The 20493-nt window shown below is 38.6% G+C and overlaps 1 protein-coding gene across 1 annotated transcript in view; it reads left to right on the top strand.

Annotated features, from left to right (window-relative positions):
- LOC113896453 (olfactory receptor 1L6-like) overlaps positions 1-18226 on the top strand; it is a 54130-nt gene extending 35904 nt beyond the window's left edge. Inside the window, 1 exon segment of the mRNA XM_027548630.1 lies at positions 17245-18226. Within this exon segment, the coding sequence (XP_027404431.1) occupies positions 17245-18226 (982 nt within the window).
- The last annotated feature ends 2267 nt before the right edge of the window (positions 18227-20493 follow it).

The following is a 20493-nucleotide window of genomic DNA, read 5'->3' as shown; positions in this document are numbered from 1 at the left end:
CGAAAAGCAAAGGATAAAAGGAAAGATATAAACATCTGAATGCAGAATTCCAAAGAACAGCAAGAAGAGACAAGAAAGCCTTCTTCAGCGATCAATGCAAAGAAATAGAGGAAAACAACAGAATGGGAAAGGCTAGGGATCTCTTCAAGAAAATCAGAGATACCAAAGGGACATTTCATGCAAAGATGTACTCGATAAAGGACAGAAATGGTATGGACCTAACAGAAGCAGAAGATATTAAGAAGAGATGGAAAGAATACACAGAAGAACTGTACAAAAAACATCTTCACGACCCAGAAAATCATGATGGTGTGATCACTGACCTAGAGCCAGATATCCTGGAATGTGAAGTTAAGTGGGCCTTAGAAAGCATCACTACAAACAAAGCTAGTGGAGTTGATGGAAAATCAGTTGAGCTCTCTCAAATCCTGAAAAATGATGCTGTGAAAGTGCTGCACTCAATATGCCAGCAAATTTGGAAAACTCAGCAGTGGCCACAGGACTGGAAAAGGTCAGTTTTCATTTCAATCCCAAAGAAAGGCAATGCCAAACAATGCTCAAACTGCAGCACAATTGCCCTCATCTCACATGCTAGTGAAGTAATGCTCAAAATTCTCCAAGCCAGGCTTCAGCAATATGTGAACTATGAACTTCCTGATGTTCAAGCTGGTTTTAGCAAAGGCAGAGGAACCAGAGACCAAATTGCCAACATCCACTGGATCATGGAAAAAGCAAGTGAGTTTCAGAAAAATATCTATTTCTGCTTTATTGACTATGCCAAAGCCTTTGACTGTGTGGATCACAATAAAATGTGGAAAATTCTTCAAGAGATGGGAATACTAGACCACCTGATCTGCCTCTTGAGCAATTTATATGCAGGTCAGGAAGCAACAGTTAGAGCTGGACATGGAACAACAGACTGGTTCAAAATAGGAAAAGAAGTTTGTCAAAGCTGTATATTGTCACCCCGTTTATTTAATTTATATGCAGAGTACATCATGTGAAACGCTGGACTGGAAGAAACACAAGCTGGAATCAAGATTACCAGGAGAAATATCAACAACCTCAGATATGCAGATGACACCACCCTTATGGCAGAAAGTGAAGGGGAACTAAAAAGCCTCTTGATGAAAGTGAAAGAGGAGAGTGAAAAAGTTGGCTTAACACTCAACAGTCAGAAAATGAAGATTATGGCATCCGGTCCCATCACTTCATGGGAAATATATGGGGAAACAGTGGAAACAGTGTCAGACTTTATTTTTCTGGGCTCCAAAATCACTACAGATGGTGACTGCAGCCATGAAATTAAAAGATGCTTACTCCTTGGAAGGAAAGTTATGACCAACCTAGAGAGCATGTTCAAAAGCAGAGACATTACTTTGCCAACAAAGGTCCATCTAGTCAAGGCTATGGTTTTTCCAGTGGTCATGTATGGATGTGAGAGTAGGACTGTGAGGAAGGCTGAGTGTCGAAGAATTGATGCTTTTGAACTGTGATGTTGGAGAAGACTCTTGAGAGTCCCTTGGACTGCAAGAGATCAAACGAGACCATTCTGTAGGAGACCAGCCCTAGGATTTCTTTGGAAGGAATGATGCTAAAGCTGAAACTCCAGTACTTTGGCCACCTCATGTGAAGAGTTGACTCCTTGGAAAAGACTCTGATGCTAGGAGGTTTTGGGGGCAAGAGGAGAAGGGGACAACAGAGGATGAGATGGATGGATGGCATCACTGACTCGATGGACGTGAGTTTGGGTGAACTCCGAGAGTTGGGGATGGACAGGGAGGCCTGGCGTGCTGTGATTCATGGGGTCGCAAAGAGTCGGAAAAGACTGATTGACTGATATGACCTGATACAATTTCAACAACTTGTTCAATAACTTTTTTCTACTTTTTTAAATTGATTCACCTCCTTAAGTGAAATACATGGAAATGCCCATATATCTCATAAGACTGGGTGCACCTGCTAAGAATAATTTCTTTGTGAAATGCTGTATATAGTTCAGTTTAGTCCCTCAGTCATGTCCAAGTCTTTGTGACCCCATGAACTGCAGCATGCCAGACTTCCCAGAGCTTGCTTCCAGAGGATGAGATGGTTGGATGGCATCACCGACTCAATGGACATGAGTTTGAGTAAACTCTAGGAGTTGATGATGGACAGCAAGGCCTGGCATGCTGCAGTCTGTGGGGTCACAAAAAGGCAGACATGACTGAGCAACTGAACTGAACTGAACTGAAAAGAATATTTGGGAAGGAGACTATATCAGGGTCATTTGTCCTTGGGCTGAAGAAATGCCCATGATAGCAGGGCTAAAGCCTTGGGGCCACCTCTTGTGATTCTTTGATCAAACTGTGGAAATAGCACTTTCTCCTTCAACTTACAGTTTGCTATTTCCATTTCTTAGATTTTGACTTCTCTATGCAACTTCAGCAACTTACTTCATTAGCTTTTCTGTCCTGTCATCTGTGCTTCATCTTTTGTCATTTTCCTACTCTCCCAAATTGATTCACAACCTTAAGTGAAATAAGGTTTTGCATATATATCTCATAGACTGGGTGTATCTGTGTATCTCCTAAGAATGATTTCTTTGTGAAATGTTATATACAGATCAAATTGATTTCATTTTACTGAGTGAATAATCATGAGTTTTGTAACCTTTTTGGAAAAGAAAAATTACCTTGGCTAATAAATCCAGTAACATAATTTCATGAGTGTAAGCATGATACCTCAGGTTATCACTTTTTGTTCATCATTCCTTTGACATCACTACCATAATTTCTCTTCCCCAAAATGTAGACTTTAGCATATAGTGTGTTTCATAGCAAAGCATTCCATTTTATTCCATCTAGGATCTTGTTCTTCAGCTCAGTGTGCATGTTGGTTATCAGTGTATGCTCAGTTGCTTAGTTGTGTCTGACTCTATGACCCCATGGATTGTAGCCCACCAGACTCCTTTGTCTGTGGCATTTTTCAGGCAACAATACTGGAGTGGGTTACCATTTTCTACTCCAAGGGATCTTCACCCAGGGATAAAACCTCCATTTCCTGCGTCTCCTGCGTTGCAGATAGATTCTTTACCTGCTGAGCCATTGTTATCAGAGTCACTAGAAAAGCTGATCATCAAGGCATGTCTCCGATGCTAGTCTATGTGAAACACCAATTTCAATATAAAGTTTGACGTAATAACGTCTAGAGTCTAAGATGACTTTAGTTAAAATGAAGCACCTATTTATACCAGATTTTAACTATGAAAATTATTTTTTTCTGGTGTACATTTACTTACCAATGTATGTAAAATCAGTGTCCATATATAAAGAGGTTTATCACTGGCGTGAAAGATTGGTATAATTATATTTTATCTTTAATCATCTTTCTTCTTCTACTTGAAAACTTAGATTGTTACCTACAAATACAATTCCTTCCGTTGTTCTAAATGAAATATCTTCTCTATTTGAAATTTTTTAAATATAAATTTATTTATTTTAGTTGGAGGCTAATTAAGTAACAATATTGTATTGGTTTGGTCATACATCAACATGAATCTGCCATGGGTGTACACGTGTTCCACATCCTGAACCCCTCTCCCATCTCCCTCCGCATACCATCCCTCTGGATCATCCCAGTGCATTAGCCCCAAGAATCCTGTATCATACATCGAACTTGGTCTAGCGATTTGTTTCACACATGATATTATACATGTTTCAATGCCATTCTCTCAAATCATCCCACATTCACCCTCTCCCACAGAGTCCAAAAGACTGTTCTATACATCTGTGTCTCTTTTGCTGTCTCACATACAGAGTTATCTTTACCATCTTTCTATTTTCTTTTTTAAATATTTCATGTATACATATATATATATATTTAATTTAATTTATTTTTTTAACTTTATTTTATTTTTAAACTTTACAATATTGTATTAATTTTGCCAAACATCAAAATGAATCCGCCACGGGTATACCCGTGCTCCCCATCCTGAACCCTCCTTCCTCCTCCCTCCCCTACCCTCCCTCTGGGTCGTCCCAGTGCACCAGCCCCAAGTATCCAGTATCGTGCATCGAACCTGGACTGGCGACTCATTTCATACATGATATTATACATGTTTCAATGCCATTCTCCCAAATCTCCCCACCCTCTCCCTCTCCTTCTCCCACAGAGTCCATAAGACTGATCTATACATCAGTGTCTCTTTTGCTGTCTCGTACAAAGGGTTATTGTTACCATCTTTCTAAATTCCATATATATGTGTTAGTATACTGTATTGGTGTTTTTCTTTCTGGCTTACTTCACTCTGTATAATAGGTTCCAGTTTCATCCATTTCATGAGAACTGATTCAAATGTATTCTTTTTAATGGCTGAGTAATACTCCATTGTGTATATGTACCACAGCTTTCTTATCCACTCATCTACTGATGGGCATCTAGGTTGCTTCCATGTCCTGGCTATTATAAACAGTACTGCGATGGACAGTAGGGTACACGTGTCTCTTTCCCTTCTGGTTTCCTCAGTGTGTATGCCCAGCAGTGGGATTGTTGGATCATAAGGCAGTTCTATTTCCAGTTTTTTAAGGAATCTCCACACTGTTCTCCATAGTGGCTGTACTAGTTTGCATTCCCACCAACAGTGTAAGAGGGTTCCCTTTTCTCCACACCTTCTCCAGCATTTATTGCTTGTAGACTTTTGGATAGCAGCCATTCTGACTGGCATGAAATGGTACCTCATAGTGGTTTTGATTTGCATTTCTCTGATAATTAGTGATGTTGAGCATCTTTTCATGTGTTTGTTAGCCATCTGTATATCCTCTCTGGAGAAATATCTATAATTCTTTGGCTCATTTTTTGATCGGGTCATTTATTTTTCTGGAGTTGAGCTGTAGGAGTTGCTTGTATATTTTTGAGATTAGTTGTTTGTCAGTTGCTTCATTTGCTATTATTTTCTCCCATTCTTAAGGCTGTCTTTTCACCTTGCTAATAGTTTCCTTTGTTGTGCAGAAGCTTTTAAGTTTAATTAGGTCCCATTTGTTTATTTTTGCTTTTATTTCCAATATTCTGGGAGGTGGGTCATAGAGGATCCTGCTGTGATGTATGTTGAAGTGTGTTTTGCCTATGTTCTCCTCTAGGACTTTTATAGTTTCTGGTTTTACGTTGAGATCTTTAATCCATTTTGTGTTTATTTTTGTGTATGGTGTTAGAAAGTGTTCTAGTTTCATTCTTTTACAAGTGGTTGACCAGTTTTCCCAGACCACTTGTGAAAGAGATTGTCTTTAATCCATTGTATATTCTTGCTTCTTTGTCAAAGATAAGGTGTCCATATGTGCGTGGATTTATCTCTGGGCTTTCTATTTTGTTCCATTGATCAATATTTCTGTCTTTGTGCCAGTACCATACTGTCTTGATAACTGTGCCTTTGTAATAGAGCCTGAAGTCAGGTAGGTCGATTCCTCCAGTTCCATTCTTCTTTTTCAAGATAGCTTTGGCTATTCGAGGTTTTTTTGTATTTCCATACAAATTGTGAAATTATTTGTTCTAGCTCTGTGAAGAATACCGTTGGTAGCTTGATAGGGATTGCATTGAATCTATAAATTGCTTTGGGTAGTATACTCATTTTCACTATATTGATTCTTCCAATCCATGAACATGGTATATTTCTCCATCTATAAGTGTCCTCTTTGATTTCTTTCACCAGTGTTTTATAGTTTTCTATATATAGGTCTTTAGGTTCTTTAGGTAGATATATTCCTAAGTATTTTATTCTTTCCATTGCAATGGTGAATGGAATTGTTTCCTTAATTTCTCTTTCTGTTTTCTCATTATTAGTGTATAGGAATGCAAGGGATTTCTGTGTGTTGATTTTATATCCTGCAACTTTACTATAATCAGTGATTAGTTCTAGTAATTTTCTGGTGGAGTCTTTAGGGTTTTCTATGTAGAGGATCATGCCATCTGCAGATAGTGAGAGTTTTACTTCTTCTTTTCCAATTTGGATTCCTTTTATTTCTTTTTCTGCTCTGATTGCTGTGGCCAAAACTTCCATAACTATGTTGAATAGTAATGGTGAAAGTGGGCACCCTTGTCTTGTTCCTGACTTTAGAGGAAATGCTTTCAATTTTTCACCATTGAGGATAATGTTTGCTGTGGGTTTGTCATATATAGCTTTTATTATGTTGAGGTATGTTCCTTCTATTCCTGCTTTCTGGAGAGTTCTTATCATAAATGGATGTTGAATTTTGTCAAAGGCTTTCTCTGCATCTATTGAGATAATCATATGGTTTTTATTTTTCAATTTGTTAATGTGGTGTATTACATTGATTGATTTGCGGATATTGAAGAATCCTTGCATCCCTGGGATAAAGCCCACTTGTTCATGGTGTATGATCTTTTTAATGTGTTGTTGGATTCTGATTGCTAGAATTTTGTTAAGGATTTTTGCGTCTATGTTCATCAGTGATATTGGTCTGTAGTTATCTTTTTTTGTGGGATCTTTGTCAGGTTTTGGTGTTAGGGTGATGGTGGCCTCATAGAACTTGTTTGGAATTTTACCTTCCTCTGCAATTTTCTGGAAGAGTTTGAGCAGGATAGGTGTTAGCTCTTCTCTAAATTTTTGGTAGAATTCAGCTGTGAAGTCGTCTGGACCGGGGCTTTTGTTTGCTGGAAGATTTTTGATTACAGTTTCAATTTCCATGCTTGTGATGGGTCTGTTAAGATTTGGTATTTCTTCCTGGTCCAGTTTTGGAAAGTTGTACTTTTCTAAGAATTTGTCCATTTCTTCCACGTTGTCCATTTTATTGGCATATAATTGTTGATAGTAGTCTCTTATGATCCTTTGTATTTCTGTGTTGTCTGTTGTGATCTCTCCAATTTCATTTCTAATTTTACTGATTTGATTTTTCTCCATTTGTTTCTTGATGAGTCTGGCTAATGGTTTGTCAATTTTATTTATCCTTTCAAAGAACAAGCTTTTGGCTTTCTTGATTTTTGCTATGGTCTCTTTTGTTTCTTTTGCATTTATTTCTGCCCTAATTTTTAAGATTTCTTTTTTTCTACTAACCCTGGGGTTCTTCATTTCTTCCTTTTCTAGTTGCTTTAGGTGTAGAGTTAGGTTAGTTATTTGACTTTTTTCTTGTTTCTTGAGGTATGCCTGCATTGCTATGAACTTTCCCCTTAGGACTGCTTTTAAAGTGTCCCACAGGTTTTGGGTTGTTGTGTTTTCATTTTTGTTAGTTTCTATGGAAATTTTGATTTCTTTTTCGATTTCTTCTGTGATTTGTTGGTTATTCAGCAGCGTGTTGTTCAGCCTCCATATGTTGGAATTTTTAATAGTTTTTCTCCTGTAATTGAGATCTAATCTTACTGCATTGTGATCAGAAATGATGCTTGGAATGATTTCTATTTTTTGAATTTACCAAGGCTAGATTTATGGCCCAGGATGTGATCTATCCTGGAGAAGGTTCCATGTGCGCTTGAGAAAAAGGTGAAATTCATTGTTTTGGGATGAATTGCCCTATAGATATCAATTAGGTCTAACTGGTCTATTGTATCATTTAAAGTTTGTGTTTCGTTGTTAATTTTCTGTTTTGTTGATCTATCCGTAGGTGTGAGTGGGGTATTAAAGACTCCCACTATTATTGTGTTATTGTTAATTTCTCCTTTCATACTTTCCCATCCTGAACCCCCCTTTCACCTCCCTCCCTGCTCTGGTTGTCCCAGAGCCCTGGCTTTGGCTGCCCTGCTTCATGAATCATTCTTGCACTGGTCATCTGTTTTACATCTGGTAATGTACATATTTCAATGCTAGCCTCTCAAATCATCCCACCCTTGACTTCTTCCCACTAAAATAATCAAACAGAATTTACCACTGCTTGCGAAATTGAGTGAAATATGTCATTCAAAATTACAGACATGGAAGATTCTTGATGAATACCTAAAACAGTTTATACCTGAATCTAACAGAATCATTTTCTCACTACCCAGACAAAGACCTGCAGCATCAAGACATGTAGGACATTGTGAGAAATACAGAGGCCCTGGTACATTGAATCAGATCTGCTGAATCATAATTTGCATTTGAACTATAGTCCTTGGTAACTTTTAAGAATAGTCAATTTCAGTTCAGATCAGTCACTCAGTCGTGTCTGACTCTTTGCGACCCCGTGATTCGCAGCAAGCCAGGCCTCCCTGTCCATCACCAGCTCCCAGAGTTCACCCAGACTCACCTCCATCGAGTCAGTGATGCCATCCAGCCATCTCCTCCTCTATCGTCCCCTTCTCCTCCTTCCTACAATCCCTCCCAGCATCAGAGTCTTTTCCAATGAGTCAACTCTTCGCATGGGGTGGCCAAAGTACTGGAGTTTCAGCTTTAGCATCATTCCTTCCAAAGAAATCCCAGGGCTGATCTCCTTGAGAATGGACTGGTTGGATCTCCTTTCAGTCCAAGGGACTCTCAAGAAGAGTCTTCTCCAACACCATAGTTCAAAAGCATCAATTTTTTTTTAATTTAAATTTATTTATTTTATTTTAATTGGAGGCTAATTACTTTACAATATTGTATTTATTTTGCCATACATACATACATACATACATTATCAACATGAATTGGCCATGGGTGTACACATGCTCCCCATCCTGAACCCCTCTCCCACCTGCCTCCCCATACCATCCCTCTAGGTCATCCCAGTGCACCAGCCCCAAGCATCCTCTATCCTGCATTGAACCTGGACTGGCGATTGGTTTCTTATATGATATTATACCTGTTTCAATTCCATCCTCCCAAATCATTCCCCCCTCCCTCTCCCACAGAGTCCAAAAGGCTGTTCTATACATCTGTGTCTCTTTTGCTGTCTCGCATACAGGGTTATCATTACCATCTTTCTAAATTCCATAAATATGCATTAGTATAGTATATTGGTGTTTTTGTTTCTGGCTTACTTCACTCTGTATAATAGGCTCCAGTTTCATCCACCTCATTAGAACTGATTCAAATGTATTCTTTTTAATGGCTGAGTAATACTCCATTGTGTATATGTACCACAGCTCTTCAGCATTCAGCTTTCTTCACAGTCCAACTCTCACATTCATACATGACCACTGAAGAAACCATAGCCTTGACAAGATGGACCTTTGTTGGCAAAGTAATGTCTCTGCTTTTCAATATGCTATCTAGTTTGGTCATAACTTTCCTTCCAAGGAGTAAGCATCTTTTAATTTCATGGCTGCAGTCACCATTGTCAGTGATTTTGGAGCCCCCCAAAATAAAGTCTGATACTGTTTCCACTGTTTCCCCATCTATTTCCCATGAAGTGATGGGACCAGATGCCATTATCTTCGTTTTCTGAATGTTGAGTTTCAAGCCAACTTTTTCACTCTCCTCTTTCAGTTTCATCAAGAGGCTTTTTAGTTCCTCTTCACTTTCTGCCATAAGGGTGGTGGTGCCATCTGCATATCTGAGGTTATTGATATTTCTCCCGGCAATCTTGATTCCAGCTTGTGCTTCTTCCAGCCCAGCGTTTCTAATGATGTACTTGGCATAGAAGTTACATAAGCAGGGTGAAATATACAGCCTTGACATACTCCTTTTCGTATTTGGAACCAGTCTGTTGTTCCATGTCCAGTTGTAACTGTTGCTTCCTGATCTGGAGAATGCTATACTAGAATAAGTTTTATTCCTTTGCACTGATGGTATTTGAGGCAGTATAATTATTGTATTAAATACTGTCCTATGAATTACATTTGTAGGATCCCTTTAGACACTGAAAACCATGACCAGCTGCAAAGTCATCTCTGATTGAGATCACAGCCACAGAACTTGTGAACTAAAAGTGTTTTGATAATCTAGACTCCCAATCAAGAGTTTCTTAGTTTATACTTTTGAGCAGAACATTAAACGCCTCTGTGGCTCATGTCTATATAGGAGAATGAAGAACATAAGAAGACTACATCACAGAATGAACTTGTATAAAAATTAAAGTGGACTGTCCCTATAATGTGCTAAGCTAGGTTATAGTGTATGTGCTGTCCTGTGCTTAGTTGCTCAGTCATGTCTCACTCTTTGTGACCTCCTAGACTGTAGTCTGTCAGGCTCCTCTGTCCATGGTGATTCTCCAGGCAAGAATACTGGAGTGGGTTGCCACGCCCTCCTCCAGGGGATCTTCCCAACCCAGGGATCGAATCCAGGTCTCACACATTCAGGCAGATTCTTTACTGTCTGAACCACTAGGTGAATAAAAAATCTAAATTTGCAGAATTTAGTAACAGAATCATGTTCTTACTACACAGACAAGTACCTGCAGCATTAAGAACATGTAGGATCTTGTTAGAAAATCAGAATCTTTGGTACCTTGGATGAGACCTGCTGAATAACACTTTTCATTATATATGTAGTTCTTGGTAATTTTTAAGAACAGCCAGTTTAAAAAAATGCTGGACTAGAATAAATTTTATACCTTTCACTGATGGTACTTGAGGCAGTACAATTATAAGTATTGGATACTGTCCTATGCAATACATGTATAGAATTCTTTTAGATCCATAAATATATAACCAGCTGCAAAGTCATCTCTGATTGCAAATCACTGCCACAGAATTTATGAACTAAAAGCATTCTGACAATCAAAACACCTAATCAAGACTCCATCCCTCTCAAAGGTCATACCTTTGAGCAGAACATTAAACCCCTCTGTCTTATTTCTATAATAGAGAATGAAGTCATACTATATAAGAAGACTATATCACAGCATGAACTTCTATAAAAATTAAATCAGACAGGCCCCATAATGTGCTAAGTTAGGTTATAGTGTATACAAATTTCTAAATTTGTCTCAGATTTAAAAACATTCATAATGAAGTACCGAAGGGCAGCTCTTAACTTCTGATATAAGCATACAAATCCTGATTGGGTTGGCAAAATTTTGGGTAGCCAAAGAATGTAGTGCCCAAGGTTTTCTATGAAAAGACAATGTTGTCACAATCCTAAAGTATTTTTTAGAAATATCAGGAGTTATGTGTTCACCACTAGTGAAAAATTGAAAGATCTGAGGGACTAAATTAAGTGAGAATTCTTAACCTTAGACTTCGAGGAAACTTTAGCTCAGACTGGGATAAGATGCTGGGATGGTTTAGACCTCTGGACATAGGACAATTAATGAGAGGAGTAATAAAAACAAAATTCACCTGCCTTGTAAACTGGTCTCTTAGGAACAAAGAATAAACTGGAAAACTTTCCTTTCTGTCCTGAGCCCTGTCCCCCAGGGAAATCAGGTACAGAGGATGGGTGTTACAGCAGAAAGATGCCTATTGAGAAGCCAGGTGAGCTAGAAAATCTCTCTGCTGTGATCCCCTCAGCCTGATAAATCTTGGATGCTACAGGACATGTTTCCTTTGAAAACCTGAGTTTGGCTGGGAAATCAGTCCCTTACTCCCTGCAGCTGTCTTGTGTAGATAGAGCTTCAGTCTCTATTATCAATCCTCCAGGAGGCATTTGAACTTCCACACAAAGACCTTTCTTTCAGTTCCCATCTAGGTGAGTCTGAGAGCCCAAAGATACTGTGGGAGAGAAATACAATGCAAACCTTGAACATTTATCTGAGGTCACCTGTGATTCAGTCCAACCTAGCTCAGATACTGGAGATTAGTGTGGTAGATTGCTATCCTGATTATTGTGTGTGCATGCTTGTTCACTCAGTCGTGTTAGACTCTTTGCAACCCCATGGACTGTAGCTTGCTAGGCTCCTCTGTCCATGGAATTTTTCAGGCAAGAATACTGGAGTGCGTTGCCATTTTCTCCTCCATGGGATCATCCCATCCAGGGATCAAATCCACATTTCCTGTGTCTCCTCATTGCAGGCAAATTCTTTACTCCCTGAGCAATTGGGAAAGACCTTTGCTGAAAAGTTTTATATGTATTCTCATATAGAAAGAGTTGGAAACGACTGAGCACACACAAACACACATATACAAATATATATTTATCTCTGTGTTACACATTTACTCTGTTAATCAAAAATTGTCTGTGAGAACCCTTTGTAACACTGCAACCCTTGTTGGAGTGTTTTTATACCTGTCTTTGCTCACATTATTCAAAATGAATTGGAGGCTTTATTTTCTTTCCACAAAATGCTTGCCATTTAGTTATTTTATGTATATATAGATGTATTTGTGAGAATGTTTGGTAATTTATGAAATTTATGTGGCAGTCATATGGTGTTCTCTCCATTGCTTTTTGTATTTTTTATTGAACGAATTTGAGCTGTCACTGTAATATACTTTGCTTGACAATACTTGCTTTAAAAACATGCCAGTGATTGTTTTCCTGCATATTTTTTAGTTCTAATTAATCACTTATTATGGGCTTCCTAGGTGATCCTAGTTGTAAAGAACCCACCGGCCAATGCAGAAGACATAACAGAAATAGCTGGATCCCTGGGTCTGGAAGATGCCCTGGAGGAGGGCATGGCAACCCACTCCAGTATTCATGCCTGGAGAATCCCATGGACAGAGGAGCCTGGTGGGCTGTGGTCCATAGGGTTGCAAAGAGTTGGACATGACTGTAGCAATTTAACACACACACACACACACACACACAACCACCTATTAAACATATTTCTAACTTTTACTCTCTTCTTCCTTATTGTTCCTTTTAATCTTTTGTGGTTAAATGTATTTCTAAAACTTGTATTACCTTTAGACATCATGTAGAAATCATTTTTTAACCATTTGATTAAATGTCACCTTTGTCTTTCATGAACATATTTGAATCCATGTATCTTTTGTTAAGAAAAAAAATTGTACTTGAATACTGCTTCCTGCTTGGTATTAAAATATTTTATTTCCAATTCTTTGGCAATTGAACATTGAATTAGTGGGCAATGTTGGTATCATTAAATTATTACTGTTCAGGTCTTTATGAAACTTAGTTATAGATATTCATTCAATCTTGTTACATTCAGTTAGTTTAAAACCACTACCACTTAACATAGCTTTATTCTCAGTAACATTGTCCCACATCTGCTTGGTTTCTTTTAAACTTTTCTTTCTATATTAGGTAAAAACACCTATTCGTACACTTTTCTACAAATGTATGAGTAGAATCCTATGCACATCACAGATACTTTTGATTCAGTGCAGTCTTTTTTTTTTTTCCTACCTTTTCCTTTACTGGTCAATAATGCCCCAGGGATTTTCTTCCAATCAACTAGTATTCAATGCAATATAGGTTCATTATTTCAATAGCTGTTTAGTATTTCATAAGGGGCTGTGCTATCCACACTGCAGACTGTCTTTCCTAATCTTTCTCTTCAAGTTGCTATTATATCATTCTTACAAAAATATTTGAGATTGTTAAATATAAACTGTGTTTCTAAATAAGAGCAACTCTGTTTCCCTGGGAACACTGAACAATGCTTGTAGAAATATCTGTCTGTTACTCTGGGAACAGTGGGTGGAGGTCAGGGATGCTCTAGGCATCCTGCAAGTCACAGGACAGACTCCACCACAGAGAACAACCTGTCTGAGAATGTCAACAGTGCTGAGACTGAGAAGCCTCCAGTTAAACAACTTCTGTACTTTTAATATCTGTGCCATTGTTCGGATGGTTTACCCAACAGAGTACCATTTTAAATTTCTGTCTGCAAATACAGATAGTGCACCTTTGCTCCCTGTTTCAAAGCAACACTGTAAACTGTGTGACAACTCTATTTCCCCAGATGGATGGTTGTGAAAAAGTGTTCTTTTCTTTTTTTTTTTAATATAAATTTATTTATTTTTTGGAGGTTAATTACTTTACAACATTGTATTGGTTTTGCCATACATCAACATGAATCCACCACAGGTGTTCCCCATCCTGAACCCCCCCTCCCTCCTCCCTCCCTGTACCATCTCTCTGGGTTGTCCCAGTGCACCAGCCCCAAGCATTCTGTAACCTGCATTGAACCTGGACTGGTGATTCATTTCATATATGATATTATACATGTTTCAATGCCATTCTTCCAAATCACCCCTCCCTCTCCCTCTCCCACAGAGTCCAAAGGGTTACTGAGCTTGATAAAAAATAATACCTTGAATTGTCATTTTGATGTGTCGATTTTATTATTATATGCCCATATAATATAAACCTCTTATTCTACCACTATCAGCTTTTGAAATGATTTTTAAGAATTGTCCTTTCTCAGTTGACCTTTTGGGGACTGTTTTGCGATAAAAATGCTTTTTCATTTTACTTAGTTAAATACGTCTATCTTATGCTGGATTTCTTGCTTTAAGGCAGTTCGGCACACTTGTGGATTTTAGTGTGTAGTTTTCTAGGTATTCACCAAAAAGGATTGGTTTTTATATTGGATCGATGATCCCTCTGATTTATTTGATAATCTAATCTTCCCAAATTGAAGTACAATTTTATATGTATTTAATGAAATCTATAATTGAGAAGTAAATCCTGATTCATTCAATATATAATAACTGAGAATCTAATATGTGTCATAATTTTCAGGAACATTATATAATATATTCATGTTTACACATTTCCCAATTTAATTATTATTCTATTGGATATCAGTAAATCATTACTATTTTAATGTTGTTTGAGTTAGTGTGTGAAACTCTATTCAATTTTTTAAAAACACAATTGCTTTGGGACTAATTTATTCAATTATTTTTCCTGCAATTCCCTTTATTTTGTAATTTCACACATATTTAAATACATTTCTTTTTGCCTGCATGCATGCTAAGTGGCTTCAGTTGTATCTGACTCTTTGCGACCATATGGACTGTAGCCCACTAGGCTCCTCTGTCCATGGGATCTCCAGGCAAAAATACTGAAGTGGCTTGTATTCCCTCCTCCAGGTGATCTTCCTGACCCAGGAATTGAACCTGCCTTTCTTATGCCTCCTGTATTGTTAGGCAGGTTCTTTACTACTAGCACCACCTGGAAAGGCCCTGATTCTATATAAGTGCACATATATTCACATATCTTTCTGAAAGTACAATAGTAATTAGCCTCCAATTAAAATAAATAAATTTATATTAAAAAAGAAAAACTATAGGTCAACAATAATACAATGAACATCTATTATAATATAATATAACATCTTCAGGCATGAATCCTGTGAAAAAATTTATTCAGGACCAAAAGATGGATTGACATGGTGTCTATAGACTTTACAGAGTATAGTTTAAAAAGCCTTGTGCATGTTTAACAAAGACCAGAATTGCATTGGGGTAGGCTCATCAGATTTATTTTAAAAATATGATAGTGCTAAGTAAAAATATGATAGTGCTTAAAAAATGATGCCCCATAAGAAAACTGGGAAAGAGCTTGCCTCATTCCCTATAGAACAGTAAAAAATTGGTCGAAGAAATGGAAAAGATTTGGGGAAAATGTCTTCTATTGCTTTATGTAAAACATGCTTAGCTTTTGTTGTTTTCCTTTGGATACTCACTTTTGTTGGTGGCTCAGACGGTAGAAGGAGTCCGCACAGAGTCGGACATGACTGAAGCGACTTAGCAGTAGCAGCAGACGGTAAAGTGTCTGCCTGCAATGAGGGAGACCTGGGTTCGATCCCTGGGTCAAGATCCCCTGGAGAAGGAAATGGCAACCCACTCCAGTACTCTTGCCTAGAAAATTCCATGGATGGAGGAGCCTGGTGGACTACAGTCCACAGGGTCGCCAAGAGTCAGACACGTCTAGGCTACTTCACTTCACTTCACTTTATTACTTTGCCCATTTTTCTTTTGGGGTAGTCAAATATTTCAGGTTTCATTCATTATAAAAGTATAACTATTATGTCAAGGTAAACATGTATTTTTCTTTTTGAAAATTATTTTTCCTGGGTGTCAAGTAGAGATAACTGGAATTGGAATGTTGCCAAACAAATTCATCACATAGTCTCAGGGACTATTAGAGCTTATTATATCTTTTACCCCTAATGTTTATTTCATTTCCCTCTCTTCTCTCTCCCTCTGCCTCTCTTTCACACACACATACTTTTTATATTTCTTTAAATACAAAGCTGAAAGTGATCATAAAAGAGAACCCCAAGTTTATTGGTCCATGGGCACTCTGTGAACTGGAATTTCTGGGTACCATTTATGCATTCTGTAGGAGAAAGATGATCTAACATGATCAGCTTGAGTCATAATCGTATATGGTGTGAGCAGGGTGGTTCTGGGTGAGAAATGAGTAGTAGGAATACCCCAGGAGGAAGTGGTGTGAGCATGTGTGTGTGTGTGTGTCTGTGACTGTGTGCTTGTGCCTTGAGAGCAGTTCTTAAAGCATAGGTGCCTGGATTCATCCATTAAGGTGCCTTATCACAGAGCCCAGACCTAAGTCAGGAGAAGGTACTAAGGATGGGAGATGTTTTAATTCACAGGGTGCTTTTGCAACTAAATTCATAAAGTGCAAGGAACAAGTATTTTCCTTAGGTCCTTTGTAGTGGCCATTGCCTCGCCAGACACATATTTCTCTTGATATCATACTAGATCCTTCTCTCCCTTTCTTGAGCTATCTGTTCAAGTATCACCTTGATTGCTGGCCTTACCTGAACACTCAATACATGAAAATACCTCCTGCTGCTTCTGCTGGTAAGTCACTTCAGTCGTGTCCAACTCTGTGCGACCTCGTAGACGGCAGCCCACCAGGCTCCCCTGTCCCTGGGATTCTCCAGGCAAGAACACTGGAGTGGGTTGCCATTTCCTTCTCCAATGCATGAAAGGGAAAAGTGAAAGTGAAGTCACTCAGTCGTGTCGACCCTCAGCGATGTCATGGACTGCAGCCTTCCAGCTCTTCTGTCCATGGGATTTTCCAGGCAAGAGTACTGGAGTGGGGTGCCATTGCCTTCTCCATACCTTCTACTACTCTCTTCTATATCTAGTTTTGTTTTCTTCACAGCAACTGTTATCACTTTCCATATTATATTATATTTTTCAGCACCATATACATACAGTCTGGGGGGCAGGGGGGTTGTCTCAAAAGTGCCAGATCCAGCTTAGCAACTAAACAATATGTGTTTTGAAAACGGTGGACACTCAATACATATTCTTCAAATGTATGAAAATATTTCTCATTACAACTGTAGAATGCATGATTTCTTTGGGAGTATACTTAGAATGGGTCAAAAATTCCCCAGTAGAGATGAAATAGAACTTTTCTAAACATAAGACATTAAAATTAATTTATTGAGAGCAAAATAGAAATTGCACTATGTGAGTTATGCCAATTTCTGTGAGAATTACTCATGCTATTTTCATTTTTCCTGGTAGTCACCTCCATCACATGGAACCAGGTAACAATACACAATTTTCTGAATTTTTTCTTCTGGGACTTTCAGAAGAACAAGAACTGCAGCCCCTCATCTTTGGACTTTTCCTCTCCATGTACCTGATCACTGTGTTTGGAAACCTGCTCATTATCCTGGTCACCATCTCTGACTCCCATCTTCACACCCCCATGTACTTCTTCCTCTCCAACTTGTCCTTTGTAGACATCTGCTTCACCTCCACCACCATCCCAAAGATGCTGCAGAATATCGAGAACCAGAGCAAAGTCATAACCTATGAAGGCTGTATCATTCAGGCGTTTTTTTACATATTCTCTGCAGGATTAGATGACTTCCTCCTGACAGTGATGGCCTACGACCGCTTCGTGGCCATCTGCCAGCCCCTTCACTACAAAGTCATCATGAACCCTCGGCTCTGTGGACTACTGTTATTGGTGTCCTGGATAATGAGTGCTATGAATTCCTTGTTACATACTTTAATGGTTTTGCAACTGACCTTCTGTAGAGAGGTGGAAATTCCCCACTTTTTTTGTGAACTCAATCAGATGGTCCAACTTGCCTGTTCTGATACCTTTCTTAATGACATGGTGATGTATTCGGCATCAGTGCTACTAGCTGGTGGGCCGTTTGCTGGTATCCTTTACTCTTACTCTAAGATAGTCTCTTCCATACGAAGAATCTCATCAACTCAGGGAAAGTTTAAAGCATTTTCCACTTGTGCATCTCATCTCTCAGTTGTCTTTTTATTTTATTGTACAAGCTTAGGAGTGTACCTTAGTTCTGCTGCTACACACAGCTCACACTCAAGTGCAACAGCCTCTGTGATGTACACTGTGGTCACACCCATGCTGAACCCCTTCATCTACAGTCTGAGGAACAAAGACATAAAGAGGGCTCTGAAGAGAGTCTGTGGAATAGTAGGTATAAAAAGGCCAATTGTCCTGGGGCAGATGAAGTGCCCTTGACTGCACTGCTCAAAGCCTGAGAATCAGTAATTGTGACACTTTTCTCAGTGTGGAATAAAATTTACTCCTTCTACTTGTTTCCTTGGATATCCATTTTTATAAAAATTCAACTTTTCTATACAATCTCAGTTACTCACTTTATTATACTTTCTTTTCATTATATCATTTAGGTTTTTTTTTTTTTAAGTTGTGCTTTTTTCTACTTCAAAATTTTCCAAACTTTGAATATGAAATATTTGGGCATTTCTATTTTTTTGGGTGACATGAGGAATAATACTTTCTTAAATGACAAATTTCATCCTGAGTAATTTTTGCTTTGCTTTATGGAAAAAAAATTGTCACGAGATATATTACTAATGTAAAACAGTGTACATGTAAAATCCAAGGCAATTTATATAATTTTATAAAAGGGTTGTCTGAATCAGAGGGTGTGGAGCTATGGATAGGGAGGATTGATTGCAATGTTACAGGCAGATTTTCAATTGCACAAGGTGCCATTGCTCCAAACTCTGCATTATTCAAGGGTCAAATCTTTCTATATGTATAGTATGTATATATACCTCATGATCAAAGATGACTCACTAGAGAGCTTGACTGCCACAGTCATGTGGTTCAGTTCACAATTTGTGCAAACATGTTTGCCAATATCCTGCTTAACTGGGAGGAAACTGCAATGGAATAAACTTTTTAATATAATTATCGGTAATACAGTTAAAAAACAGAGTAGTGAATGCTATTTTTAAAGATAAGAATAAATGCATAGAATGAGATTATTGGAGTCTATACCATTTTTTATTTTATTCAGTGACTTGTTGCTGCATAACCACTCATCCTAACAGTAACTGTTCTAATATGATGTCTTTATTATCAAATGAGATTTAATATTAAGGAATTGTTCTGATCTCTACTGGATTTCTCATGAGTCTATGTTTCTCAGTAATTCTATGTGTTGGAACTCTAAAGCTCATCCTTGAGGTTGTATGGAGACATGTAGCAATTTTTTTTTTCACTAATATAGGATAGTCTACTCCATTTATTTGTGTATTTTCATCTTAAGCTTATGCATGTGTCCTCAGTGGTGTCTGATGTTTGTGACCCCATGGACTGTAGCTCACCAGGCTCCTCTGTCCATGGGATTCTCCAGGCAAGAATACTGGAGTGGGTTGCCATTTCTCCTTCTGGGGATTTTCTTGATCCTGGGATAGAACCTACATCACCTGCATCTCCTGCACTTGCAGGTGGATTCTTAACCACTGAGCCCCCTGGGAAGCCCCAATTTTAACCTTATAGATTGTGGGGAAAAGTTTATCATCGGTGACATCAGTATTATGGTGGCAGAAGACACTCCCTTTGTTTCTCCTCCCAGCCTACAACTTGTAGATAACATCATTCATCAATGTTTTTTTTTTTTTTTTCTACCCAACACGTCGGGACACCAGAGATACACACAGTTGTGCACCTGAAGGTGAGCGAATTTTTCACATGGAGGAGGTGGAGCCAGGGTAACAACAGAGGCAGTGATCTGATCCCAGCCCATGGCTGAGACAGCTGAGCCCACAGCCCCAGAGCACCTGGGAGTCCCACTCAAAGTGGTACGTGAAGCCTTGGCCTCCTGGATGCAGCAGCACCTGCAGCCTCAGGGAACCAGGCATCAGTGGGGGGGCCCTCAAGCAAAGTCACCCTGCATGTGGCAAGAGCACCTACCACTCTGGGAACCCCCAGCAAAGATGCCAGCCACATCAGGGACACTGACAACACCAGGTCACCAGTGATGCTGGAGGCACAAACACTGATGGCCAGGACAATGATAATGCCTCTGGAAGAGGCCATGAAATGCAAAAAATGTAGTTCCTCAAATATAGCCAGGAGCAGCTCATGTGAAACAAACCAAAAACTTGTGCCACAAAGTCACTGAATTGAAAAATGCGGAAGGACCTCTGTTAGCAATCTGTTGAATTGTTAGAATCAAAGTATACAAGGCTTTACGCACATAAGAACATTGTTTGCTCCTTCAAATTCACAGACAGAGGAGCAACCCACTGAGCATCATGAGTAACATGGAATCACAAAAAGAAAACAACAGTTTTCCATGAACTAATTCAAAGTCATGAAAGATTATGATCAACCAAGTGGAGAATTCAAAACAGTGTCATGAAGAAGCTCAACAAGCTACAAGAAAACTCACAAAGACACATCAGTTAGCTGAGGAATAAAAATAATGAACACAAGGAACAGTTTCCAAAATGATGAAAGCTCTTAAACATAAG

The sequence above is a fragment of the Bos indicus x Bos taurus genome, chromosome 7, assembly GCF_003369695.1.
Source record: "Bos indicus x Bos taurus breed Angus x Brahman F1 hybrid chromosome 7, Bos_hybrid_MaternalHap_v2.0, whole genome shotgun sequence".
Lineage (NCBI taxonomy): Eukaryota > Metazoa > Chordata > Mammalia > Artiodactyla > Bovidae > Bos > Bos indicus x Bos taurus.
Note: the sequence above shows the minus strand (reverse complement) of the source record. Positions and strands in the feature narration are given on the sequence as shown.